At 40.8% G+C, this 19,663-nt stretch overlaps 3 protein-coding genes and 2 long non-coding RNA genes across 8 annotated transcripts in view; 2 read left to right on the top strand and 3 right to left on the bottom strand.

Annotated features, from left to right (window-relative positions):
* LOC146485606 (uncharacterized) overlaps nt 1–19,663 on the bottom strand; it is a 203,764-nt gene that overhangs the window by 46,771 nt on the left and 137,330 nt on the right. For both annotated transcript variants that reach the window (XR_014863388.1, XR_014863389.1), the window contains exon 18: nt 12,863–13,519. The gene's annotated coding sequence lies outside the window, so the exon portion shown is untranslated. The remainder of the gene's footprint in view (nt 1–12,862; nt 13,520–19,663) is intronic.
* Nucleotides 1–19,663, top strand: part of LOC146485607 (uncharacterized) — a 141,844-nt gene that overhangs the window by 46,456 nt on the left and 75,725 nt on the right. The window lies entirely within an intron of this gene.
* The window catches only part of LOC146485608 (uncharacterized), a 127,818-nt gene that overhangs the window by 46,771 nt on the left and 61,384 nt on the right, over nt 1–19,663 (bottom strand). Inside the window, exon 18 of one of the 2 annotated variants that reach the window (XR_014863384.1) lies at nt 12,863–13,585. The exons of the other annotated variant lie outside the window; for it this stretch is intronic. The gene's annotated coding sequence lies outside the window, so the exon portion shown is untranslated. The remainder of the gene's footprint in view (nt 1–12,862; nt 13,586–19,663) is intronic. 2 annotated transcript variants of the gene reach the window in all.
* The window catches only part of LOC146485610 (uncharacterized), an 83,816-nt gene that overhangs the window by 46,771 nt on the left and 17,382 nt on the right, over nt 1–19,663 (bottom strand). The window contains exons 15-17 of one of the 2 annotated variants that reach the window (XM_085103414.1): nt 16,516–16,650; nt 15,736–15,969; nt 12,863–13,954 (exon numbers count right to left, since the gene is read on the bottom strand). In XM_085103414.1, the coding sequence (XP_084959540.1) occupies nt 13,608–13,954; nt 15,736–15,969; nt 16,516–16,650 (716 nt within the window). In that variant the 3' untranslated portion in view covers nt 12,863–13,607. The remainder of the gene's footprint in view (nt 1–12,862; nt 13,955–15,735; nt 15,970–16,515; nt 16,651–19,663) is intronic. The other variant, XM_085103415.1, reaches the window with a different exon arrangement.
* Nucleotides 11,043–13,269, top strand: LOC146485611 (uncharacterized). Its single transcript, XR_014863402.1, has 2 exons — nt 11,043–12,628; nt 12,924–13,269. It is a non-coding gene; the product is annotated as an uncharacterized LOC146485611 (long non-coding RNA).

Raw genomic sequence — 19,663 nt, 5'->3', positions numbered from 1 at the left:
TGTTCACTCGCTTTCCCCTTACAACAGTCTTTCCTTTGTTTGTTCCCTGGAAAAAAAGTTGCTAGCAAGCACCGACATCCTCAAAGGAATGTGTCCGAGTATTTCATTATTCTTGTTTATGGTGTAATTGTGTTTATTGTAATTTGTTGTTTTTAAAAAATCATGAAGGGAAAGTCCTAGTACTGCAGTATACACTGTAATACTGTTCAGTTATCGTCACTATGTCGTAGGGTTGTACAGTATAGGGCGCAATAAAACAAAAATGTCATTTCTTTTTGTATTTCCAATACAGTACTGTATTTATTGTTAGCTGGACAAGCTCCCGTAAGCGGCCATCATTCCCCAACACCTCTAGTGGCCTCTTACCAGAACCATTCTCGTAAGCGGCCAGCTCAAGTTACGAACACTTTTTTCGCGTTCCGGGGGTGTCCACTTACGAGAGCTTCGACTGTATAACTAAAATAAATAAAACGTTTCCTAATTAATCTTAACAATAAGCCTTTCTAGAAAGAAATGTCTTCAGGCCTTTCTTAAAGCTACCTATAGAATCGCACATCCTTAGCTCCAGTGGAAGGGCATTCCAAAGCTGGGGGCACGTATAGAAAATGAACTGAACCAATGTTGCTAGCTAATCACACGTGACAGCTATATGTACAGGAAAAAGGGGAAGATTTAGCAGAAACGACTGAACCAGAAAATGGCCTGTACACACTGACGTCAGAGAACTTTGACAAACATATGGAAATGGGTCTACACTTTATAAAATTCTATGCCCCATGGTAAGTAGCTAATTTGCGAGAGAAATCACATGTCCACATTTAACGTTGTGTTTTTTCTCAAACCATCAGCACCGCATAAGCCCCCCTTTTTTTCCACCTTTGACAGGTGCAGCCATTGCCGTAAGCTTGCACCCACCTGAAAGGCATTAGCTGAGTATCATAAAAACAATGTGGACATCACAATAGCTAAGGTACTGGCACACTCATCTCAAATGTTTGGTTTTATCAACAGAGTTGATAAGGTAATCTGGTCACCATAGAAAGTAATTTATTTATTGCCAATAACACGAGGGATGCTTGCACAATCTCCCGAGCTTAAGGCTCATGGTAAAGATCTGGGCATTTCAGAGCTTGATATCAAACTGCCAAACAGTGTTTTCAATACTTTGAAACAGCACTCCTACCGCGTGGAAAAACATAGTGCTCGACAGCACGAGAAGAAGGAACATGCAACGCATATAAAGTCAACTAAAGAAATAAACGTTCCCTATTTGGATCTTGGAAAAGGAACCCCCTGATTCAAGCTAGATTACAGTGGAGATTGAATATTAGCTCAATGTGACAAACACCAAGCAGATAAGTTTGTAGAGCCCTTTCTCCTCTCTTTTGTGTACCAGTATAGAAAGAGGTGCTAAAAATTAGTTTGATGCTTTAAATCATGATTCTTGTTAAACATGCCTGCAACATGGCCACCAGTGTTATATGGAAAGGGTGGTGAATGGTATTTCGAAAAAAAAAAAATTGTGGTATCTTTAACATTACAGTTGTCAAACCTGTACATAACGGCCCTGTATATAGCGGTCATCCTGTGTATAACGGTCACTGAACAACTTCCCAAAAATCGTCCCTTATATTTACTGTTTAGTTGACCTGCATATAGCGGTCACCTGTATATAACGGACGCGTTCACCCTTTAGACTTCCTGAATCCACAATAGCGCTGTGCGCTAATGACGTCACGAGATTTCACACCCCGTCGAGACTCAGACAAACAAAGTCGAATATGTGAATGGCGAGCAGTTCGCTTCGATCTTTAACGGTTTTAATCGACGAAGACGACGTTCCTGGCTCTAAGTTCGAAAGAGAACCAGAGGAATACACAGTCGGAGCAACCAAAACGGTGGTTAAATTGCAGGGGCTTGAAATTAAGCGGTAAACGCGAGAACGCAACTCAATTATTTTTCAGGAATCGGCAACTGAAGAGATCCACAAGATTAGGGTCGAAACCGCGGTCTTGCCTGACCATTGCCTAAAATGCCATAGAATTTACTAACGGCTGAAGAACTCGTAGCCGCCCCTGGCCAAAGCAACACAGAAGAATTGCCTCAGTAATCAGTCTAGTTAAGGTGAGAATACTAAGCTCCCGCAACATAAACACAAACCTCACAGTTACAGAGCGCAGCGGAGCGAGAACAAAAACACAGCCGTAACTGAAGCGGCCTTTAGCCCTCAAATTAACACATTGTAGAGCTTTTAAAGAAGCTACAATGCTTAAGAAAGGATCAAGAGAAAAATGACCGTGATAAGAAACACAACATCTTGCCACAAAAGCAAATAGCCGGGCCCGGCAATACAAAAGCTGCAAGATAATGATTATTACACGGTTCAAATCCTATCCTTACAAAGACAAAAAGAGAGGCTATACTGCCGCAAGACGCACTGAAATCAGTATCTTGCGGCATTATTGCCTCTCTTTTTATCTTTGTAAGAATAGGATTTGAACCAAATGCCACAAACGGCATAAGAACGACAGTCGCTACACAAAAAACAGCAAGAGGGCAATTAGATAGAACACAAAACGTAAAGACATGACCTTTGAGATAAAAATACAAAACATGCCACATTTAAGAGCAATTCTCCAGGAAAGTGAAGCAAAGTTGGAAATGAAAAATTTTGTCCCCTCTTCAGTTTTTGTGTGTAGGTAGGTTACCTTGGGGGATAGACAAAAACAACCATATTTGGATCGGCAGATGTATCGTTGCCATGGTAACTGCACTATATGACGTCGGCCTTGGGACCATGTTTTGAGCAAAAGTTCCACTCTCAAAAAGTAAAAGTAAACGAGTCTGGTTCTCGGGTGCATGTGAACCAATTCAAATAAAATTCATACAGATGGTAGAACCACTCTCCCAGTTTATACAATTTGCCGTTACAATAATTTAGGTTTTATATACAAGAAGAAAATGCTCGTCGTACTATGTTTCTTATCAGCCATTTAGACAAGCAGGAAAAACAAGCACAGCCATATTCGTTATTTCTCCGAAAGTACTCTTTCCACTTCAACCAAATTAGCAGCAGAGATTACATAGATATTGACGTTTCTAAATATTATAAAATCAATTTGGGGAAAACTATACTCTGGCCATGGGTGCTGAAGACACCTGGGACAAATTGCAAAAAAATGCAAAATTGGTAATTTTGAGAGCTCTAGTATTTAGCTCAAACAGGCTTTAGAGAGAGAAAATCAGCTTCAAAAGTATCTTTTATCATCTTGTCTGCTACCTACATTTAGTAAATAAGGTTTGGCCAACAAATTTGATGAAATATAAATTGATTCAAAACCTACCTTGAGGGTTTTTGGAATTTCTTCAGGATGCTTTCGTCGCGTGGTTCTCTCCAGTGTCTCTCCTTCGCACGTTCCGTCTTTTTGACCAAATCTAGCGCAGACTAACAGTTACTCCCATCGAATATCCAGTTTGCTGTGTTTCAGACCAGGGATGATGATACAAGTAGCCGGCATACACTTGACAAAGAATAGTTGACAAAGTCCAAAACATGGTCGTAATGCTTGCGATTTCTGCCGTCGAGCACCTAAATTCATCAATACTATTCAGCCAGGAGGTAAAGTAAATGTGTCGAGATCGATGTACAAAGCAAATGCATGCCTTTGAACAATCCAAAGTAACGGCTTTGGCTAAAATCGAGTCAGATATTGCGATAGTCGACAAGCCAAGAATGGTAAATAAACTGAACGCATAGGCCGGAAGTCCGAGAAGCACGACTGCTGACCGGATGTAACACAATGTAACGGGATGTAACACCGGATGTATGTGTAATGATATCCTCTTGTAACGGGGTTGTTTCACAATGGCAATGGTGAAGAAAGCCAAAAAAAAGCAAAAACAGAAAACAGAAAGAAAACAGAACAACCGAATGAAAATAAAAACAAAGGGTGAAAATTGAACGCATGATCATAATAGCCGCACCCAAAAAAAAAAGATTGCTCTTTAGACTGTGAAAATGCAATTACAAATTCAGTAATGATAAACTATTCGTGACAAGAGAATGAAAAATTCGCCCGTGAAATGTTACATTTATTTACCTGCACGGCAAAGAATAAGATCCATTTCGTCACCGATTTCATCACGGTTTATACTAAGTCCGTAGGCTTCCCCGTGCCTGGACGTATCCCTTTGACATTGACTGAGTTTTATATTGTTTCCACTGCACTCACAAACCGAAACGTCCCTTTCAGGATTTGAAAGAGACCAACTTTCCATTGTCCCGACCAGCCGGATATTTTCCTTCGCACGACGATATGCAAATTTCCCTTACAGTGGCACAAATTTACGTCCTGTCACCCCTCCCCCCACCAAAAAAAAAAAAACAACAGCAAAAAATAAATAGATAAATAAATAAATAAACAGAAAGAATGCCAAAATTTGGGCAGGTATTAGGTACTGAATGTGAAAATTTATCGGCTTGGAGAGGACTTATTTATTTCTGGAGGAGAGGTGGGTCAAAAATTCCAACTTGGTAACTTCTAAAGTGTACGCTAATACCCCAGATCAGCGACGTATCTTGCAGGCAGGCCATCCTTAACATCCAATAAGCAATGAATTAAGAAAACAAACAAACAAACCCAGGAAACATGGGCGGCTTATATGGTTGCGTAAAACGACTAGTGAAGCGCTTTTATTCTGTCCTTTTTATTCACCAGTGTAAAACAGTCATAAAAGCGGAATAAACGTCGTCTTTTTATCCCTCTATCAATGATATATTGTACCAAAAATATCTAAAGAAGAGATAATGCCATTGCGACAATTAACCGAAGCTACAAAAACGAAAAAACAAAAAGCGCGTATATCGCATTTAAAGCTACATCCGGTCAGCAGTTTTGCTACTCGCATTTCCGGTCTACATACGTTTGGTCGTAAACAGGTCGTAAACAACGATTTCTTCGCTTCTCAACCATGCACCACGGAATGTACGGCTTGATTTAGCCAAAGAATTTATTCAGAATCGTCGCAGACATGCATTTGCTCAGCTGTGATCTTGATGCATCTTTTTAACTTCCTGGATGGATTGTATTGATGAATTATTTCGATACTCGACACACGACTGTGTTCGACCAGTTCAACTGTTCTTTATTCGGGTTAATGCATCATCATCTTTGGTCTAAAAGTAGATGTTCGGTGAGGCTAGCCAGTTAGATTTGTCCTTTCCGCTAGAGTCTGTGCAAGATTTGGTCAAGAAAATGGAGCGAGCGAACTGAGGAGAGACCCATCCTATACGACAAAAGCATCCTGAAGAAATTCCCAAAAGTTGCAAGGTAGGCTTTGCTTTAATTTATATTTCATCAAATTCGTTGGCCAAAACCTAATCAATCAAATGTAGATAACAGATAAGATGAATGAAAAAAACCTCTGAAGCTGATATTCTCTATCTAAAGCCTGTTTGAACCAAATACTGGAGACCTCAACATTTCCAATTTTGCAATTTTTTGCAACTTATCTCGGATGTCTTCAACACCCAAGGCCAGAATATAATTTTCCCCAAATAGATTTTATAATATTTATAAACTTCAATATCTATGTAAGCTCTGCTGCTAATTTGGTTTATGTGGGAAGAGTACTTTCGGAGAAATAACGAATATGGTTGTGCTTGTTTTTCCTTCTTGTCAAAATGGCTGACAGGCAACATAGTAATACGAACATTGTCTTCTTGATTGTAGAACCCAAAATACTCTAACGGCAAATTTTATAAACTGGGAGAGTGGTTCTACCATTTGTATGAATTTCATTTGAATTGGTTCACATGTACTCGAGAACCAGACTCGTTTATTTTTATTATTTGAGAGTGAATTTTTCGGTCAAAACATAGACCTCAGGCCGACGTGATCAAGTGCTGTTTCCATGGCAACGACGCACCTGCCGATCCAAATATGGCTGTTTTTGTTCATCCCATCAGGTAACCTACCTCCACACAAAAAATGAAGGGGGGTTAGAAATTTTCATTTCCAACTTTGTTTCACTTTCCTGGAGAGTTGCTCTTAAGCACGTGGCTTTGTTCGGTTACTATCGCGCAAATCCTCCAAATCATTAATAAGAGGAAAATACAGCGCTAAAAGAAAATTTACAGGTAGCGCCGCTCATACAAGAGAGGGCGTTCCTTAAAAGACGTACTCGTTATAGCGAAACTATGACTGAACATGGCTAAAACACGCGAGTGGGAGTCGCGCAGGCCTATCTACTTTCCTTTTTACACTGGTTATGTTTTTCTCCGTAAAGAAATCCCGCGAACAAGCAGCTAGCCAATTCTTGCGCGTACTTCGCGGTATCTTGTGTTGGTTTCAGAAATGGAATGCATATGAATACTTTCTTCCCTGATTGCTCAACCTTTTTGAGGGATTTCGGGCCACTTATCAGGATACCTCACGTCTGTTTTGCATTCTTCCCAACAGCAGTGTTTGGTGGTTACCATTTCGGTCCTTCTTGGACGCTAACTGCGCGATTTCACCAAGTTTTTCGCTTTTTGGTATTGCTACGACAGTACTCGCTCATAAATTTGCCTTTATCAAATCCCAATGTTTGTCTCAGTCTGTGCAGGGGGGGTCTCATGGGATCTCATGGGACAAAATCTATTTTTAGTAATAGTGCACAGCGCTATTTCATTATCTTCTACCTGTATATAACGGCCACGAGATTGGGTTACGATTAACGAATAATGACAAGCTTCATTCATCAGCTCGTTAAATGGCAGCAACCAAGGCAGGGGTCTTACAAAAATACAAATATTAGTACTAAACACAACTACTTATACATGTCATCGCCTACGTCGAGCACATGCTTGCGGCAGATAGTTACATCAGACGTCACGTGACACTACGCGTGAAATCTAGCGCCGAAAAGGTGAATTGCCTTCCCTAAAACAGCTGGTACACGAGATCGACTCCACGTGCGATGCCCTGACATCATTTTGTCAGAAGACCAGATTGATGTATACCAGGGATACATCGGCCACCAAAGTCCAACTCCTCATCCACGTCGTGGTAGCTGGGAACAGGTAAGTGGGGGATTGCTGTGCAGGGTGAAGTATGGCGGGGGACTAGTCCCTCCGGACGGCTACGGTAGCCATGAAGGCCTGCTCAGAACCCTGAAAAGCCTGGCTAACGGGGCTCTGGTGAAGCTTGGTGGGCCAATCACCCACTAAGTGGATACAAAGCGATTACAGAAACCATAGGAAACACGCGCAAAGTCAAATCTGTCTTGGGAGGAGAAGGGGTCTCCTCGGGGACCCGTATGACGCATCACAGGGAAAGCCGAAAGGAAGCCGTGATGCCGACCCCCCTACTTACTCCCAAGGCAACCACACTGTTCGGTACATGGAACGTCAGGACTATGTACGAAGCAGGCAAGAGTGCACAGATTGCTGCCGAGATGACCGCATACAACCTGTCAATCTTGGGCCTCTGCGAGACAAGGTGACTCGAGTCTGGTTGCATACAACTGTCGACTGGACAGACCGTCCTCTACTCTGGCCATGACAGTGCAAATGCTTCCCATACAGAGGGAGTTGGATTTATGCTGACGCCACAAGCTGCCAAGTCTCTTATAGGTTGGAACCCAATATCATCCAGGATTATCACAGCTAGGTTCTACACTAAGGTCGGCAAAGCCACCTTTATCCAGTGCTATGCCCCAACCAACGATGCGGAGGACGAAGTAAAGTCGGAGTTCTATGAGAGGCTACAGGGGGTTATAGATGGAGTAGCCAGGAAGGACCTGATACTGCTCCTTGGAGATTTCAATGTTAAGGTGGGGAGCAACAATACAGGCTTTGAGACAGTCATGGGGAAGCATGGTCTTAGTGAAATGAGTGACAACGGAGAGCTGTTTGCTGACTTTTGTTCCTTTAAGAGGCTTGTTATCGGAGGAAGTGTCTTCCCACACAAAAAGGTCCACAAGGCGACTTGGGTTTCTCCAGACAACAGGACTGAGAACCAGATTGACCACATCTGTGTGTCATCCAGGTTCAGAAGATCGCTGTTGGATGTCAGAGTAGAGAGAGGGGCAGACGTAGCTTCAGACCATCACCTTCTCATGAGCAGATGCCGGTTGAAACTGAAGAACTTCAACACCGGCCGAAAAAAGACAAGTTGCAAATACAACATCGAGATGCTGAAGGTGGAGGAGACAAAGAAGAGGTTCCAGCTCACCGTCTCCAACAAGTACCAGGTGCTAGCAAGTGTGCAGGAAAACGAGGAACACCTGAGCGAGGGGAAGGACCAAACAGTAGTTAACAAATTGTGGCAGGGCATAAAAGACGCATGGAGGGAGACATGTGAGGAGACTCTGGGAAGGAAGTCCAAACAGCAAAGGGCCTATGCAAGTGTGGATACACTGAACAAGATTGAAGTAAGAAAAAAGGCGAAGGAGGTGTTGAATCATAGCAAGACGAGAGCCAGGAAAGCAGACGCTCAGGCCAAATACTCCGAAGCCAACAAGGAGGTCAAACGAAGCATTAGAAAAGACAGACGGAACTTTGTAGACAGTCTCGCAAAACAGGCGGAGGAAGCAGCAAGCAAGAGCGACATGAAAGAGCTCTATTCCATCACAAGAACATTGGCAGGTGCTAAAAAGATCCCGGACAGACCTGTCAGAACCAAGAGTGGCGAATTGCTCACTGACCAAGAGGAGCAGCGTAAAAGGTGGGCAGACCACTTCAGGGAACTCCTGAAGAGACCAGCGCCGAGCGAGATTCCAGACATAGCACCTGCCGACACACTTTTGGAGGTTGATGAGAGCAGACCAAGTAAAGAGGAGGTCAAGAGAGCCATCAGACATCTGAAGAATGGAAAGGCAGCTGGTCCAGATGGCATACCACCAGAAGCCATCAAGACAGACCTGGAAACCTCGGCTGAGATGTTATACAACCTCTTTGGTAAGATCTGGGAAACAAATGAGATACCAGATGACTGGAAAGAAGGCTATTTGATCAAGCTCCCAAAGAAGGGAGATCTGAAGGAGTGCAAGAACTGGAGAGGCATCATGTTGTTATCAACTGCTGGAAAAGTGTTGAACAGGATAATCCTGGAGAGACTGAAAGCAGAGGTGGATGACCGTCTGCGAGAAAAACAGGCTGGGTTCCGGAAGGAAAGGTCATGTACGGATCACATAGCCACCCTGAGGATCATTGCAGAACAATCTCTCGAGTGGAACTCTCCCGTATTTGTGACCTTTGTGGATTATGAGAAGGCCTTTGACAGCATTGATAGGGTTGTATTGTGGAAACTGTTACGTCACTATGGCATCCCTGAGAAATATATCCTTCTCATACAGAAGAGCTATGAGAAATGCACCTGTAGAGTTATCCACAATGGGGTACTTTCTGAGCTTTTTGAAATGCTGACAGGAGTGCGCCAGGGATGTCTATTGTCGCCCTTTTTGTTTCTGCTGTCCATCGACTGGATAATGCGGTGCACGACAGAGGCAAATCGTGATGGCCTACAGTGGACCCTCACAAACCGTCTGGAAGATCTGGACTTCGCCGATGACATTGCCCTCCTCTGCCATAACCATCAGGGCATGCAAGCTAAGGTAACGCGGCTTGCAAAGATCTCAGCGAAGACGGGCCTTAGGATCAGCAAATCCAAGACAAAGGTAATGAGGGTTAAGACCAGGAACGTAGATAACATCAAGCTGGACGGGGAAGCAATCGATGAAGTGGAGGACTTCACATACCTTGGTAGCAACATCAGCAAGGATGGTGGGTCTGATCGGGACATAGTGGCAAGGATTGGGAAGGCAAGAACTGCTTTTGCAATACTGAGGCCTGTATGGAGAGCAAAGGTGATATCCAGAAGGACCAAGTTAAGGATATTCAACACCAACGTGAAGTCTGTCCTTCTGTATGGTTCAGAGACATGGTGGGCAACCAAAGAAACCTCCAGAAAACTGCAGTCCTTTGTCAACAGATGCCTGAGGTCCATCATGGGCATCCACTGGCCAGAGGTGATAAGGAACGAAGAACTGTGGGAAAGAGCTGGACAGGAGAGAATCGACACCCAGATAAGTAGGCGCAAGTGGGGTTGGATCGGGCACACGCTCAGAAAACCAACAAGCAATATAACCAGGCATGCACTGAGATGGAACCCACAGGGTAAGAGAAGTCGAGGTCGCCCCAGAAACAGCTGGAGGAGAACAGTAGACGATGAGGTGGGCAAGGCAGGCTATACCTGGAGGGAGCTTGAAAAGCTAGCCCAAAACAGATCGAGATGGCGGGCTGCAGTTTCCATGGACCTATGATCCACTGGGAGTAGCAGGGAATAAGTCAAAGTAAGTCAGGGATACATCGATGACTCAAAACCCAACTGAATTCGAGGGAGGAGGTCCAGAGCGATCTACTTGATGACGAAGATGATGAACTGCATCTAGCCCCCAAGAGGAGCGAAAGACAGGATTATTCCGCAGAAGTTGACCTTGATGAATATTACGACCCGAAACTCAAGGAACCAGCTGTCAAGACAGTACCACAGGCAGTCGGGCTTGCAGAGCAGCTGAAAGAGTTAGCCCAGTACTATGGACATGAAGAACTTTCTTTCACACTGAGTAAAGTCAATGACATACCACATGAAATCAAGCTTGGAGCTCCGAAATATCAGAAAACGTCCTCTGATACAGGAAACTATAACCGCGTTTTGTTTAACCAATTTGCTTGGCCCCCCAGTTGTTTTAGCCTTGCTACGGGCCTTTATTTAAAGAGCGTCTTAAACTTCCTTTCATTCTTCACTTGGATAAGAGAGGGAAGAGGGATGAAATGGTAGAGAGGAAGAGGGGGGAGGAAGTGAGGCGAGAAGTCCGTTAAGGTGTCAAGCTACAGGGGTGGAGCAGTTTGACGGCTCTCCCAGTGATGATAGAAGTAAAATAACGGCAGGATAGTTCAGCCCTTGACTCAGTATTACTACATTAGTGTTGTGGATCACTTCACTGAATTTCATTTTGGACGACAATTACGCATGTAAAGCTTAGAAACATTGTAGAGGTAACTCTTATCTTTATTTATAACTTCACACGTTTACAATGTCGCGTTTAATAATATATGCGAAGTTCATTAAACACCCAACACCAAATGAAAATGATCAATAATTTTGATTATGATAATTATTATATATGCTTAAAATATGACTTAATTATCCCGTTGCTTTTCAGTGGCTAACAAAAAAATTAGCTATATTTTTAATTGCTTGAATGAAAACCTTACTCAAAAATTAAATTCGAAACTTGTTCTCAGCGAATACCTTATACAACAGTAAAGTCACTACATGATTACAAGTTCAAAAGTTTTAAAATTGGTACACCACAACTGTAACTTAATTCAGATAACTTTCAAGCAAAATTCTTTAAACCCTGATGAATTCTTTTATACTAGTTGATTAGGTTCTTTTGGTAAGGGATAATCTGCAGCCAAACAAAATTTTAAATTTGCCTGGCTCTACCAGTTAGTTTATCCTACAGTCATTTAAACATCATTTTCCGAAATCAGTTTTCTTTAATCAACAGAATTGTACTGATGCCATGATAGACAGCGATCAAATTAACAAAACTGGACATTGAATTGCAATCATAAATCATGTTGCCCAATGGTTATAAGATAAAGTTCTTACAAATATAAACTAATGTTCAATCTTATGGACGACATTCAAGTGATTCATGATCTTAAATGCTGACTTTGTCCTTTAAGAGGCTACTCCATATCCCTTGCCTTATCGCCTTGCTAAAGGCAATTACTTCTCTCCAAGAGAGGATCACCTAGAGACTTTTATGATTTGATCCATATATCTAAAACAAATGGATTCCAGATGGGACTCAATCAACGACTTCAAATTATAAAAAAGAATGCTATGCTTCCTTTCCATTGCGTCGTGGTACTGTTTTAAAGTTTTTGGAAGTGTTCACACTCAACTACTACTGATCGCCAGAAAGAAAGCTATTCATTGATCGTGAACCGATCATCTGTAATATTCCTATGACTGCCAGACCATTTAAACGGGATTTCTGGCTCCAGAAAGACTCCTGCAGGAAATTGCGGAGTCTGAATCCAATTTAAAAATAACAGCTCTGTCTAAAATACATGGATATATAGTTGTTTGCACAATTAACATTGAATAAAAGTAACATTTAGGACACCTTTTGCGAAGCTCCTTAATATAATCTATGTCATTGTACCTCAATGTTAACAAGTGAAGTAATCTTTTAGGAGCCTGTAAGCTGTAATGTCGATGGACTTTTAATAATCGTTTTCACTTAGTGTGAAGAGAAAATCTATTGTTGGAGATCAGCTACGATAACACTGTAAGATTGCACAAGTTAACTTTAACTATTACGTTAGCCCAAGGAATACACTTGAAAAAGGCCCGAGTTATTTGGTTGAGGAAAAAACTGTTCATCTCTCGGCTGGAAAGCTGCTCTTATAATTTACGCTCAATTTAGTGTGAAGCTTGAGATACATCGACATCGTGTAAACAACTTGACGTCATAAATTAATTCCGTGTGAAAAAGGCAGAGGCAGGGTATTAGCTGTTTGGTTCAAGTTCATTGTAAGACCAAACACGTGTCTGAACAGTGTTTGGTGTAATATATCAAACACGAGGAAGAGTGTTTCATCAGATATCCAAACACTGAGAAGTAGGTTAAAAAAACGACGCGTAGCCGAGTTTTTTTAAATGACTTTGAGGAGTTTGGATATCTGATGAAACACACTTTCGAGTGTTTGATATCGCTTCTCACAAGATCAATAATTCTTGGAGAAATTCAAGGCTAAAGTTGGCAAACTTTTATGGTAATTAGGATCACTTATCCAAACCACGGTCACGGTAGTGATTTTCTTTGTTTTCTCTTGGTGAATTATTTTAAATGAGTTTGAGAAATACTTATCTAATACAGCATTCGCCGCTCCGTGCAATGCTAGAGTTTCTTCCGTCGTCTCGTAATACCTTTACATGTTACCTTATCGCCTTACAGAGAACAGTGCTTTGAATATTTCTGTCCCCTTTTGTTTTCAATTGCATCCTCTATCTTTAGTGACTGATTCCTTGATTATCATCATTTTTCTTAAAGCAGGTAAGGAGCTAACTCAGTGCTGGTCACACTACAACGTGACAAAAGTCCCTTTTAAAATCAGTGGGGGGAGGGAGGCTAGCAATCGACGATAGATAACTCGAGATAAACAAACTATCAAAAAACTCCCCACCAACCCCCCCCCCCCCCCCCCCGCTCCCTCCAATAAAAAAAGAACATCAAATCAAAGTTAAAACAAAAAGCTAAAATAACGCAAGTAAGGCCTATCCACAAAGCAAATCCTCTTTTAAAATATGTTTATGCGCACTTGACTGTCAGTACTAAACAGAACAGGAATAGTTACTGCTATGAAATGATATGTTAATTAAATGTTCTTGTAATAACATATCATTCTGCTACTTGAGTTTTAGGAAAATAATTTTTTGTGTCTCAGCTTACGGCCTTTCAGTATAGAAACATAATAATTCATATTTGTGATATTAAAGACTGTAAGCTGGGGTTTATAAACCTCAACGTCGGTTTGTATTTTTTTAAGTTGTTTCGTAGAAAGTTTCTATTTCATCCGGTTGGAAGTATTTGTTACTTCCTCCCGCCAGGAATGTTTGTGTGAAGGTGCTGCCATGGCTGTACCCACTCGGGGGGGCGTAATCGTGACCAAGGTTAGTGTAGGAGTTTGTATTTGATGATGCGTAGTCAGATACGTAGATATCATGACCAGCCCCGAACGTAGGTCCATAAGAGGAGCAGCTGGATGTGGACCAAAGCCTGTTATAACTATATTGTCCTGTTTGAGTCAGTTTCACCGGCGCCCATCCTGGCTTGTTTACCAATGAAAACAGGAAAGCTTTCGAATCATATCGATAACCACAACTGGAAACTAACAAGAAAATATACAATTAAAAAAAAAAAACTGACTTATGCTTCAGATGATTACCGCATGGGATAAAGGTAGAGTCGCACTTCAGGTCTAAGTGGCCCACTCAGCGGTTCGGAGATTAACCTGATCACCTTAGTATGAAACAACTAGGAGTACTACTCCAGCCGACCTACATCCCCTCCCCACTGAGTAGTAATGCGTCCATCACAGGACGAACCCAGACAGTCCTTTGCCGGTACTCACTTATACACTAAGGAAGATAGTGAGACAATGCGGTGTTAAGGCTACTCTCTGACGAAACTACGCGACAATATAAGGATCAGCTTAGCCTCGAAACACTGACCCTTCGATCAACCGATCAAAAATCCAACCCACTAACTATTTGCAGTTGTCACAAAGAATCACCCAGTACCTCTAGTTAACGAAAAAGCTTGCAAACAAAGACGCATCTCATTGTTCACAACTGGTGCTTCTGTCAGGGATTAATTCAAGGCTAACAACAAGCTGGTCACTAATCATTGGAGCACTGATATATTTTTTCGGGTTTGCATTCCTTGCCATTGGATAATTAAAAAAACCCGTAGCGCGTTTGCACAAGTGAACCCTTTGAAAATTGTAAACGTTGGTGGAGGGGAAAGGGAGAGTTAAAACAATGCAACTATCTAAAGATATTTCTTTAAGATTCTACACACTCCTTTGATGTAATGAACTTAACAGTTTAATGAGAAATTCATGAAGTTTAGTTATCACTAGAGAAGCAAAAAAGAGTCAAGTTTTAGCTATAATGACTGACACACCTCAAGGTTTCATTGTATATGGACACTTTGGGCCCGTTTCTTTGTACTTTTGGGTATGGAAAAACGACAAAAAATAGAATTTCAACACATATTCATCGGATTTACGAGAAGTAGTAGTGATGGTTGTTCTAATAGGTTGAACAAGGACAGCAAACGATCTGGCTTATAGAGTGTTTTCACATGACGTCGCGGCGGCCATGTTGGTGTCCCAAAACAAAGAAATGGCGGCCATGTTGGTGTCTTAAACTAAACTTCTGGGAATTGAACTCTATTTTTATGCCAATACTTTCTTTTGTTTCAGTAAACCAATATGGCCGGTAGTCACGTGAATGAAAACGCTTTATAGAAGATACGAACAACTGATTTTGTAAAGTGAGACCAGTATGCGATGAAATCAGCCAGCGAAGCTGATATAAACTCCAAATATCTATACATGTTTGTCATGTGCTTATTCTTTTTATGGGCTGGTTTTGGAATTTAGGACCGTTCAATTAAGCTTAAAAAAGAAAGTCTTAGTATCCAAAGTAAGGACCTATTATTTAAACGAAGTTAAAACTGGGCGTGGCAAATTTGTTGTCTAAATACCACCGCCTTGCCCAAGATTTCGGTTATTTAAACGAGGTTAAGTCGTGGATTTAGGTGAAGCTTATCCATGGTTTTTGGAGTAGTCGTCAAAGCCTGATTTTGTCTTAAACAACGTCTAACTTAACCTCTGTTTGAACAATCAGCCTAAGAGGTCTAACACGGATGGAGTAAAATACTTTCACCTGTTACATCTGATCTATTCTCTCTGATTTACGATTTATTTTCTCTCTACTTTACGACGCAACCCGGTAATTAGCTTTGAGATATTCTACTCCATAAATAGGGTTAACTGACAGTTCAGGCTTAAAATGATGTTTTTAAGAGTTACCCCTGAAAAAAACTACTGCGCGTTAATACTAACTTGATATACGGTAACTAAAGGGAAATAAAGTCACTTACCCCATGAGACACTGGTGTATCCTCCAAATACATACTGGCTGACCTTTAGTATCGTCACAGTAGGACCCTTGTTATCGCACCTGGAGTGAAAGGTAGATGCAGCCCAGCCATCAACAGACGCACGCCAACATCGCTTCCAGTAAGAAGATTTGCTTTGGACGACAGGTTTGAGCCAGTTGCTTAAAGTACCCAGGTTATTATCGTTGTTTTGCAGAATGGATGAAAGTCCTAAGCCTTCAATTGAAAAATTATAAAAATGACAGTATGACAGGCAAACATAAACGATATACATATTTTAAGCAATATAGCGTTCACGAGAAAGACTGGGTGATTCGATTTCAAAAAACCTTCGAAGGCGGTAAAAAAAAAAAAAACTGGCGCTATAACTTCAACCATTAATAATTTTGAGAGGAATTCAAAGAAAAAGTTCACTGAATTTTATGATATTGATATTTGAGATCATATTTCATATTTTCAAACCTCCTTCAGTTTAAGGACCACATTTTAACATTTTGTTGTTCATTTGATTTTATACAAGTTTCAACCGGCGTTTAAATCTTGCTACTTCACGTAGGATGCCTGAATAGCTAGGAGACTTAAATAGATAGCCACTTTGATACGGGAAGTGGGGGAAGGGGAAAATGTGTTAGCGGGCTGGACTATCCTTTGAGTTCTGCGCGGGCTATTTGCTAACAAAACTACCTAAATATCTTTTATACCATATAAGTTTCACCTTATTTAAGAAGATCCATTTATCGGCCACAATGTTAGAATACTTACCGCCGGCATAACTATAGCAATCAAAGCCATTTCCGAGAAATCCACTGTTACACTTGCAGGAATAGGATCCACGTTTGTTTGTACAGGTGGCGAACTGATGACAGTAGGATGTCTCTTTGGTGCATTCATTAAGATCTGAAAAATAACTTCAAATATTAAAACTAAAGTAATAGAATTTAAGCAATCTATTACTGTTACTTATTTATTCAAAAACAGCAGTAACAGCAGTTGTGTATTTGAACTCGTGTTTAAGAACACGAAGGCCCATTGTTAAACAGACTAACTCTTTCTACCTTCGCCAGTACTCGAGTTCTTTATTTCCTTCCAGAACCATTCCATTAAATAAAAAGTAGGTTTTCTTCTCGGAATACTCTTCCACATACTATCTTGTTAGAAAACAACTGTTTTGCAGGGACTCACACAATCTCTAAACCAACTATCATTTGAACGTGCTCGGAACTGTCATCTTCGGTACCTCACTCTATTTAATCAAAAAGGTGAATTATCCTGTTGTAAATGATAAAAGCCCCTGTTGGCAAAATTTTTTTTTCTCATGTGTCACGCTTTAAGAGCGACTTTCCACAAATATCGACCAAGTGGCGGCACAGGTCAAAAAATCGATTTTGTTCATATTTTGCTCATAGGTAGTCCCTAGTGAGAAACAAACTGAGCTGTAGTTAGTTTTTCCAAATACCGCTTCCTCTCGCGTAATTATGCGAAAAACGATTTTGTCTCATTTGAGCTCAAAGTCCGCTTTCGGCGGGATGGAATTTTCCTTAACTTTCGACGGGTTGCGTATCAATCCACAGACTGTTACTAACCTGCAAATGGCATTTATTGCTCTATTAGGTCTTCTTCTTCTGTTTCACGGAAAAACGTTTAAAACCTAAGTTACTTTTACGTCCGAAATAGGTTTAGAAAAGCATGCTATAAATGCAAATTTTCAGCAACCACATTTTAGCACTAAAACATTGCCAATTTTACCCACGGGCGATAACTTAGATTTCCCTATAATGACTTTCTATGGCTTCACTGTATACCTATTGACCATAATATAAAAACAAAACTCTGGGTAAATGAAAATAAATGACCCGCTAGGCTTCAGATTTGTCAGCATTTTCTTGAGATTTGGCGATCGAAGCGTAAAAAAGATGGCGTGACACGCTGTCACGGGTACAAATATTTTTTCCTTTTAGCAAAAAAAAATGAAGCGACATTTAAAAGGAAGCATTTTTCATTCGCAGTAGAAAAATCTTTGGATCGAAAGCTCGGTAGCGTTACGGACAAATATATATTTCGGCTGCGTTTCATAACTGGAAATTTCAGAGTATCCGTTCGCTCTGATGCGGAGTCCAGTTCGTTATTGTGTAATATTTGGAAAATTTTTTTTCCTCTTTCTTTATCACTGCCATGAATAAATTAAACTAGAAATAGGTAAAACGCAGCAGATTTGAACGACATTAACCTGATTAAAAGTTTCGACTGTTATGTTAATTACTGCATCGTTTGCGTGAAATATACGTTCGAAGTAATGTTTGTTTCCCTCGTCCGTTGATCATGAGCGAGTTTTTTAGATCTCTGTAAATAAAGAAAGGGAAGAGAAATAGCATAAAGGGTCCATCTCCGTTTTTAAAAACATTGTCTATAGAGTTTTCCAATCATCATACATCTAAAAATGAGAGCTCGTGATTAGTGAATTATAGATGCAAAAACTGCGTGATTTAGTTTATTAATTAAATTTGCAAAAGAAAGCACACGCACACTCAACGACAATAACAACAACCAAAAAAAATACAAAAAAAAAAAAAAACAGAATTCTGAACGTTTCTAAGGGAAAAAGTAATAACAATAAAGGCCGTAACAAATTTAATGAAACCAAGATAGTGGTCAATACTCGTGTTATTAGTAATGTTATTTTGCTGCGCTTTTTGATCCTGAAATATTCTTTATGTGAAGATCAACGTAATTAACTAATTAGATTTTTGAACGTCCTCATTGCTTTGTTGGACGTATGAATAAATTGAATTATTATTACACCAGAGAAACAGTAAGGAACTGCAAACTAAACGGCGAGCATGGATGTTTGCTGTTCGTTTACGTTGATAGTTGGTGGGCAATGTTCGTTTGATCGCAGACAGAACAAGGTCCAGAGAGATAGTACCCTGCTGTCCTTTTCAAAGAATATTGACCAGCACAAGGCATGTTATGGTTTTTAAGATGTGGAACGAGGTTCAGCTTATTCTTGCCCATTCGGCCACGTTTTCAACGCCAGGAAACATCAAGACGATGACGATTTGGGCTTATCTGTTGAGAAACATTTATCACAAAAGACACTTATCGGCCCCAGTAAGTTACTGGGACTTTCGAGAAACGGGCCCCAGGGCTTATAAGAGGCAGTTTACGGTATTCCTGGATAAATACGAGAGAAGGTAGACACAGCGGGCGTTTTCCATTTACCAAAAGATTCCGGAAAATTCCGAGAATTTCGGTGGGAAATGTTTATCGGTGAAGAACGTGTTCCATTTAACACATGTTCCATCCATTTCCTTCTCCGTCCGATGTATTCCGCACAAAAAATACAAAATGTCGGCACAATTTTTGTGGTTAAACGAAATTGTAGTGTCGGTCTTTGGAAGAAGAGAGTCTCGTGAATTCAAAAAATTATGATGACATTGCTATCCTGGCGACGATTGCAACCTATATGAGACGCGATCTTCACCAAAATCAAGGTTTTTATGAAAATATTTTGCCGCGATATAGATAAGCTTATACGATTGATGAATTTAAAAGCCACTCCAGGATGATTTGAGGGACCATTGAAGCTCTATGCAGAGAAGTACAAGCCAAAGGAAGAGCTGCTCAACGACACGCACTTGAAACAGCTGCTGTGAAAGGGTGAATGACAAAAGACCTTGTTTAATTACAGATGCAAAATTTTATGCTTCAAGGCGGGAAATAATCGGAACACTCAAAGAACCCGAGGGTGAGATGTAATGTTTTCTTCGATAAATACTACTTACCATTGACATACATGGCACAGTTGTGATAAATTAACGTTTGAAAATCTGGAGCCAAGCCATGACACACCGAGCATTCGTATAAAGTACTACTCGAGGATAGGAAAATCACCGAGGGAGTAGAAGAAGCC

The sequence above is a fragment of the Pavona decussata genome, unplaced genomic scaffold (assembly GCF_977016875.1).
Source record: "Pavona decussata unplaced genomic scaffold, jaPavDecu1.1 SCAFFOLD_26, whole genome shotgun sequence".
NCBI classification, from domain to species: domain Eukaryota; kingdom Metazoa; phylum Cnidaria; class Anthozoa; order Scleractinia; family Agariciidae; genus Pavona; species Pavona decussata.
Note: the sequence above shows the minus strand (reverse complement) of the source record. Positions and strands in the feature narration are given on the sequence as shown.